The following is a 9,009-nucleotide window of genomic DNA, read 5'->3' as shown; positions in this document are numbered from 1 at the left end:
GAAGCACCGTACCGCCATACCTCCATGAGAAGCACCGTAACGCCATACCTCCATGAGAAGCACCGTAACGCCATACCTCCATGAGAAGCACCGTACCTCCATACCCCCATGAGAAGCACCGTACCGCCATACCTCCATGAGAAGCACCGTACCGCCATACCTCCATGAGAAGCACCGTAACGCCATACCTCCATGAGAAGCACCGTACCGCCATACCTCCATGAGAAGCACCGTACCGCCATACCTCCATGAGAAGCACCGTACCGCCATACCTCCATGAGAAGCACCGTACCGCCATACCTCCATGAGAAGCACCGTACCGCCATACCTCCATGAGAAGCACCGTACCGCCATACCCCCATGAGAAGCACCGCACCGCCATACCTCCATGAGAAGGAGGACAGGAGCCTGCAGCTCTGCATCATCTGCCGAACGGACCAACACACCCACACATGGACCAACACACCCACACATGGACCAACACACCCACACATGGACCAACACACCCACACATGGACCAACACACCCACACATGGACCAACACACCCACACATGGACCAACACACCCACACATGCCCAGGTGTCGGGTGACAACAGCTTGTCAAACCGTAACTCAGTGCTTCCCAAACTTTTTCATTTTCAAATTTACACTAATTAGCCCGCGGACCCCGTTTGAAAAGATATGACAGGGACCCCCATAAGAGAAGATTTTTACGGCTCTAGCAGTGATTCTCAACCCGTTTAATTTCAAGGCACCCCAGTTTGATATGCAACAGGCTACGGACCTCCATTTAATGGCATTTCTATCTCTGGGACCCCCAATTTATATATCTATATATATAAAATCTTAACTCTGAGAGTGTACAAATGGAACCAAATGGACCCATTTGGTTCCTAAATATCATTTTGCTGGGGACCCCCTGGAACTCCCTCAAGGACCCCTAGGGGTCCCCCGACCACACATTGGGAAACACTGTCGTAACTAAACAGATTGGCTCATAAAGATCTTGTATGAGCTCGGACCAAGTATAGAGCCCTGCCTGCAGGACACCGGCCAGTGAAGTATTATAGGATTTAGGTGATTAAAACATCATTATGTCATGGTCACTGAAGGGTCAGCCATCTACAGCAAGGGTTCTCAACGTTTTTGGCTGGGGACCCCCAGAAATGCTTTGGCGTTGGTGTCTCGCGATTTATATATTTTTTTACATTTATATTTAATTTTGTTTCACTTCTTTTTTCACCTAAACATCATCATTGATGTTCATTGTTTAGTCTTACAATGCCATTGGTCATGATATTGGCATACAGTAAATATCCCCCACAGAGGCAGAAATTCACACAACTTCAAAATCTCTGCCTTTTCCATTTTCCAGTTGCAAAAAACAAACAAAAAACAAAACATAATTTGGCGAACCCCGGGGGGGTCGCGACCCACAGGTTGAGAACCCTGTATAACAGTGCTACTTCAGTTTGGGCAAACCGAGGTCACCAAGAGTTGGTGTGCACATTATTTTGTGTGTACATTATGCTAACCAGCTCAGTGGCCTTGTGGTTAGAGTGTCCGCCCTGAGACTGGGAGGCCGGGGTTCGATCCCCGGACGGGTCATACCAAAGACTCTAAAAATGGGACCCAGTGCCTCCCTGCTTGACACTCAGCATCAAGGGTTGGATTGGGGGTAAGTCCCTGTGACATACTAGTGTCATGTCCAGGGGGTGTACTTGTACTCAAGCTGCCTCATGCTACAGAAACAGGAGATAGGCTCCTGCCCTATGGGCCTCATGGCTCGGCAAGGCTACTTACATTATGCTAAAATAAAATAATCTAAATTGGATGTTTTCTCTGGTCCATCGCCACATTATACATTATGATTTATGTACGGAATCCAAGTCTAAAAGGGTGGGTTTTACTAGGTGTGCTTTTAAACCACCCCATTCGACTGGTATCAAACTGTGAAGTGAATTCCACAGTGAGTAGGGGGCGGCCACCGAGAAGGCCCCGTCGTCATCCCAGGTTGGCTTGTGTGTCTTGGGCCTGTCCAGGAGGTTGGAGATTGGCCACTTTGGAGGGGAAACGTGGTCTGATTAGGAGAGGTGGCATACATCCACTTTGGAGTGAAACCTGGTCTGATTTAACCTGACTCCGCCAGATGGGGCAGCAGAGAGTACACTGGGTTCCCCCCTCCTACTCCCATCTGGGAACTCTCAGGCAGACTTGATGCCCGGCCACAAAACGGCCTGCTCCATCTGGCGGAGTCAGGTTAGGTCTGATTAGGAGAGGTGGCATACATCCACTTTGGAGGGGAAACGTGGTCTGATTAGGAGAGGTGGCATACATCCAACTTGGCATGGTGCAAGGCCCATTTCACTGTTGCTTGCACCACAACCACCCACAACCCCATGGAGACGCTTAGATTACACTCATAGGGGGCGGCTGTGGCTCAGGAGGTAGAGCAGGTCATCCAATGATCCGTGGGCCGGCGGTTCGAATCCAGGCTCCTCCTGTCTACATGTCGAAGGGGAAGACACTGACTGAACCCCACCTTGCCTCCAGTGGTTACCACTATCGGTGTATGAATGTGGGAAGTGAGGACGCTGGTGTCGACTGTTCACCGCTTCACCTCCCAATGTATGAATGAATGGACCATTGTAAATCGCTTTGAAAAGCGCTATAAAAATGCAATCCATTATTATTATTATTGGTGATGGGAACAGCTTACAGGTCCGAAGGAGGGAGGGACTTAAGGTTATTCTTTGGCTTGCAGAACCTCGATATAGAATCATATCATGTCTTTTATTTTTTATATATATATTATACTGTTTATCCTAGATTATTATTTCTATTACCTGGATTAAGAGCGTCTGCCTAAATGCCTAAATTGTAAATTTGTGAGACAAATATTATCACAACGAAAGCCTAATTTAAAACCCACATTAAGTGCCTCTTCAATCAGCATCCAGTTCCATGTATCATTTCATTGGCAGCACGATCCATCATGCAGATTGAGTCATTGGCACATCCCTACAAATTAACCCATTTTGTGCGGGAACCCCTTTTGGCGTTAGCATTATGTTATGCTTTAGCTATTGAAAAATAGCAGATCTACAAGCTCATAGCGCGCCACCGAGTGGCGCGCTACGAGCTTGTAGGTCTGCTATTTTTGAGTGGTGTAAACCACTCCTACGACTGGCTTTGTTAGTTTACGTGTCTGTCTGTCTGTCTGTCTGTCGGTCTGTTCGTACCAAAAAAATGAGCATGGTTGCTATGGTCACTCAGTTCACACGGGTGTGATTTCATTACGTCAGACATTACGTCAGACCACAGCTGATCAGGCTATATAATACCTTACACCACTCAGTTCACACGGGTGTGATTTTTGAAAAATCGAAGAACGACATAGAAACATAGCTTTTTCAGAAAACTGTCAGGATGTAGAAGACATTTTTAAAATCTGATCTCAGGTCAGAATGGGTTAACACGGAAGCCTGAGATGGACGCACTCAAAAGGATATAAACAAACCAATGCCAGAGAGACATCAAAGAAGAATATGCTCTTTTCATCTCAAAAAGGGGGCTTAGGTATAAAGAAAAAAAACAGAGTGAGCAGCAAAAACTGCAAAACATTCTGTCTCTGTGTTCGCTCTAATATTCAATACAATATTCATGAGCGACATTAGCAGGGCAAGTTCATTTTGTAGGGTAGGAACTTTCCTCCCCTAAAGCAGATTTACAGCAGTGCTGCCTGCACGCTTTTACAAGATTCATTATAAGCTCCAAGGTGGTTTAACCCATTTTGACCCGAGATCAGATTCTAAAAATGTCTTCTAAATCCTGACAGTTTTCTGAAAAAGCTATGTTTCTATGTCAGTCGTTCTTCGATTTAAAAAAAATAGCAGACCTACAAGCTCGTAGCGCGCCACTCGGTGGCGCTCTACGAGCTTGTAGATCTGCTATTTTTCAATAGCTAAAGCATAACATAATGCTAACACCAAAAGGGGTTCCCGCCCTAAACTTGTCAAACAGCTCACCTATAGTGTGAAATGTGCCAGAAAGATTTCTGAGGTTACCCTGGCAAGTAAGAATAGCAAAGCTATGTGTACCTTCGATACGATTAGGCAATCGGTTAGAGATTGTTAAAGGACCACTTCACCACTTTTCAACCTATCTTCATATAATAGGTCCTCGCTAATAATCATGATAAAATGGCACCATTTTTTCCTACTCAGTCTGTGTCTCATGGGAGGGCTGTGGGCAGTTCAGAAACCTGTCCACCAGTGACATCATCGTTAGGCAGATTTTTTTTAAACAATATTTTTTTACAAAAATGTTAAGATTTGTATTATCGTGAGAACGATGGCTTCCATTTTCGCATTGCAACTTTACAGGACTAGAAAGCCTGCAGTTTCTATTAGCTTGGATTCCCCATCGATGATGTCACTGGTGGACAGGTTTCTGAATTGCCCACAGCCCTCCTATGAGACACAGACCAAGTAGAAAAAAATGTGCCATTTTATCATGATTATTAGTGAGGACCCATTATATGAAGATGGGTTGAAAAGTGGTGAAGTGGTCCTTTAAGTTTAGGTATGGGTTTGATGAGATTAAATACAAGGTGAAGATGTGGGAGGGAATCAGTTTTTTTTCCACAACAGTGGTGGATACACTTGAGGGAACAGAAGCAATGATCATCCAAAGAGTATCCCATAAGCAGTAGCTTTCCGTGGCATAGCTGTGGAACCATCTAGCCTAAGGGTGCTAGAGAAGCCAATAGTCTATTTTCACCACCATGGTATGCAAATCAACTCATTTATACAAACGCTCACGTGCACATCTCTAGAAGAGAAACTACCATTCTGCATGTTAATATATAGCACCCTAGAGAAGGAACATTATTGAACTCAGCTGGAATTCAAGGTCCATAATAATCACTATTATTGCTGCTATCAAGAAGGTTTATTTGTCACTCCTCACACAGGTGCAAGCAGCAAAATGCAAGTAGGGCCTATGCTTAATTGTACTGCAGAGCTAGCTATCAAATTTAGTAGACAGGTCATGAGGTGGTATTTTGTGTCGTACTGTTGCATTGTATGAATGGCGTGTATGTAATAATTGCGACCGAAGGTCACAGTTACCGATGGAATCGCACATTTCCCGTCAGTTTGTGTGTCGGCCACGTGCTATCACGTGACATCATCAGGGATGGAGCATGTGACATCACGTGAAATCATCAGGGATGGAGATCCCTGGCCATCAACTCTATATCTGACCTCAAACCCTTAGATCTCCATATATGGAGCTGACCTGTTCTGGCATTCCATATGTTGATCCTTCCCCATCCATCCTTCCTCTTCGATGTCTCCCTTTTGATTGATACCTGTCCATTCAAACTCTAGACAGGCCTGCCCCAAAGTTATTAGTGCAGCCGGCGAAAACTAAGAGTACAGCAGTCTGCAGCCTGTCACCCAGGCGGATATGTTGACCTGCCCCCCCCCCCCCCCCCCCCCCCTATTCCAAAGCACCAGCGCTCGCCCAACAGTCTGCTGTCGCCCAGGCGGATATGTTGATCTGACACCCACCCCCCCCCCCCCCCCATGCCAAAGCACCAGTGCTCGCCCAGCAGTCTGCTGTCACCCAGGCGGATATGTTGATCTGACACCACCCCCCCCCATGCCAAAGCACCAGTGCTCGCCCAGCAGTCTGCTGTCGCCCAGGCTGATGCGTGCACGCGACCTCGCCCTCAGGCGTCTTACTGGTATAAAATATTTTGTTTTTTGATGATGTGTTTGGGACCCCAGGAAGAGTAGCTGCTGTGATGCACAGTAAGCTACTGGGGATCTAATAAATAAATCAAAGGTCTGCAAAATACATCAAACATAAAAATAGCAATAATAAAAACTAAGATAAGATCAAAAGAAGCCTTGTTAAAAGTTTCTATGGCAGCAGCAGCAGCATCAGTGTTACATCATCTATACATGTAACCTAACCATTATGTGTATGCACTGCAAATCCCCTGTCTATACTGTACAATAGCAACCTAGGAACGAGAAGAAAATAATTGTACTCTTACTGTATGTACCCGTACACAAGATGTAACAATAAAATAAAAACCTTAAACAGCTACCTGCTTTCTAACAATGAGTACAGCTGCTGGGCGTGTTATGGAATTTACATTGTGTCAGAAAGAAGTGAAGTTGTTCTCAGTTGGTGTGACGAGACCGCTGTGGCTTGTTATGTGAGCAGTGATGTAAATAGGTTTCAATGTAATGAGTCCCGGGATGGTCTTTTAGATGAGTCCCAGGGACATTTCATCAGTCCCACTTCAACAACGTTAGCATATTTTGCCATTTTTACAAATTGCAGCATTTAACTCCCATTTCATTTTATATGGTTATAATGAGGTTATATTCATGTAGAAAACAGAAGAAGAAATTATTATTATAACTAAAGCTAGCAAAATAAACTAGAATAAAAAACAATGACCTCTGCATCCCGTGGATGCAGAGGTCATTGTTTTATTGCGTCCCTTAACTATAAACTGCGTTTTGGGATGCAAAATGCACCCTATGTTAATCTCTGTGTGAGCGCGCTGAGCTGAGCTTATAGCCGTAACACCTCTGTGCCTTGTAATAACAACACGTTCATCAAAAAATCTGATGATCGGAATCAGATCGGGAGCAAAAACAACGTGATCGGGACATCCCTAGTTGAATTTTTCAAAAATAGCAGATCTACAAGCTTGTAGCGCGGCACTTAGTGCCGCGCTACAAGCTTGTAGATCTGCTATTTTTTAAATAGCTAAAGTATAACATAATCCTTAAAAACACCAAAAGGGGTTCCAGTCCTGAAAGTGTAGTAATCGGACAACGGTATAATGTGGACAGAACAGAACGGTACCTACCAGGTCCACAGTGCAGTCTGTCCCGGACAGGTCCAAGTGGACCAGGCAGTGGACAGAACAGAACGGTACCTACCAGGTCCACAGTGCAGTCTGTCCCAGACAGGTCCAAGTGGACCAGAACAGAACAGAACAGAACAGAACAGAACAGAACAGAACAGTACATACCAGGTCCACAGTGCAGTCTGTCCCAGACAGGTCCAAGTGGACCAGAACAGAACAGAACAGAACAGAACAGAACAGAACGGTACCTACCAGGTCCACAGTGCAGTCTGTCCCGGACAGGTCCAAGTGGACCAGGCAGTTGGGCTGGGCCAAGAACAGGTACAGGTTCTGTTGGGGAAATATATACGCGGAAAGGTAAAGAGTGACAATGCCAGTACTTTTATTTAATTAAACATTCACCAGTGTTAATTGTGTTGACTAAAGCCCTAACCACACCAAAAGGGTCACCATGCAACTCCTTGGGTCCAAACGGTTGCAAGGAGTTAACGCTAAAACCGTCTCGACCCTTTGGTGTGGTTTGGGCCATTGAATTCCATGCGTTGAATCACTAGGGTCAACGTGGGTCAAGGTGCAACAAGACATATCACACCGCAGCCTCTGCAGGGACAACGCTAAAACCGTCTCGACCCTTTGGTGTGGTTTGGGCCATTGAATTCCATGCGTTGAATCACTAGGGTCAACGTGGGTCAAGGTGCAACAAGACATATCACACCGCAGGGACAACGCTAAAACCGTCTTGACCCTTTGGTGTGGTTAGGGCTTTAGACTAAAAGACTAAGGTTTTTGATATTTAGTCATCTAAGACTAGACTAAGACTAAACAATTTCAGAAGACTAAATAGGACTAAGACTAAATGGTTGTGTTATTCAAAAGACTAAGACTTAAGCCACCACACCAAACCAGAGGGTCCCCATGCAACTCCTTGCAACATGCAACTATACTCCCAATGGCAGATGCAAGGAGTTGCATTGGTGTGGTTTGTTGCAAGGAGTTGCATTGGTGTGGTTTGTTTTGTTGCAAGGAGTTGCATTGGTGTGGTTTGTTTTGTTGCAGGGAGTTGCATTGGTGTGGTTTGTTTTGTTGCAGGGAGTTGCATTGGTGTGGTTTGTTTTGTTGCAAGGAGTTGCATTGGTGTGGTTTGTTTTGTTGCAGGGAGTTGCATTGGTGTGGTTTGTTTTGTTACAAGGAGTTGCGAGTAGTTGCGGCTGGTGTGGTTTGGACCTAAGACACTGTCACTCACAATGTGAGTGAGTGAGTGAGTGACTGACTGACTGACTGACTGACTGACTGACTGACTGACTGAATCAATGAATACATAGTTTAGCAATAGAGCGTCGCAGTCCCGCCCCCTACCAGGGCCCAGGAAATTATTCTCCGTTCATTTTCCTCATAGACATTTCAAAAAGTATTTATTTAAAGACCTTTTAAGCGTCGTACAAAGCCAACTCTTGTCGTGACAAATCATGACAACAAACACAATTTTTCCGGCTGAACAAATAATTAGAAAGAAGAAGAAAACGGCAGGTTACAACACTTTTTTTGTTGTTTTTCTTCTTTGTAATTATTTGTTTGGTCCAAAATATTGTGTTTGTTGTCATGATTTGTCACGACAAGAGTTGGCTTTGTACGACGCTTATAGGTCTTTAAATAAATACGTTTTGAAATGTCTATGGGAAAAATACATTGGGAACTATTTCCTGGGCCTGGCGTCGTCATGAAAGGGGGCGGGACTGCGACACTCTATACAGTGCAGTGCATGACAAATAATCAATTAAGCAAGAAACCGACGTGTGCACTAGTGCATTAATGGGGGTTAAGTAAACTGCTTAAAGGAGCATTCAGTGATTTGGGTGATTTGGAAAAAAACCCGGTCCACCCGGTAACAAGATGTGCACATGCACACGCTCTACAGTGGGGGAAGTACAACTGACCAACAGCACGTGCACCAATGCCCGCCCCACTCGATCATGATTGGAGGAAGGCCCCTCTCATCCTGATTGGATGAAGGCTTTGCCACCCAAAGCCCAAACCGAAACTAGGGTTTTTTGACCCCAGGGGCTCACTGGGGACAGGGAGGAACTCCTTATATGGTCAGCACACTTTATAG

General features: G+C 45.2%; 1 protein-coding gene across 1 annotated transcript in view; it reads right to left on the bottom strand.

Annotated features, from left to right (window-relative positions):
* carmil3 (capping protein regulator and myosin 1 linker 3) overlaps positions 1–9,009 on the bottom strand; it is a 173,379-nt gene that overhangs the window by 92,592 nt on the left and 71,778 nt on the right. Inside the window, exon 13 of the mRNA XM_079488499.1 lies at positions 7,152–7,229. Coding sequence (XP_079344625.1) covers positions 7,152–7,229 — 78 coding nt within the window. The remainder of the gene's footprint in view (positions 1–7,151; positions 7,230–9,009) is intronic.

The sequence above is a fragment of the Electrona antarctica genome (genome assembly GCF_951216825.1).
Source record: "Electrona antarctica genome assembly, chromosome: 1".
NCBI classification, from domain to species: domain Eukaryota; kingdom Metazoa; phylum Chordata; class Actinopteri; order Myctophiformes; family Myctophidae; genus Electrona; species Electrona antarctica.
The sequence above is the reverse complement of the archived record's forward strand: the minus strand, read 5'-3'. Positions and strand labels throughout refer to the sequence as shown.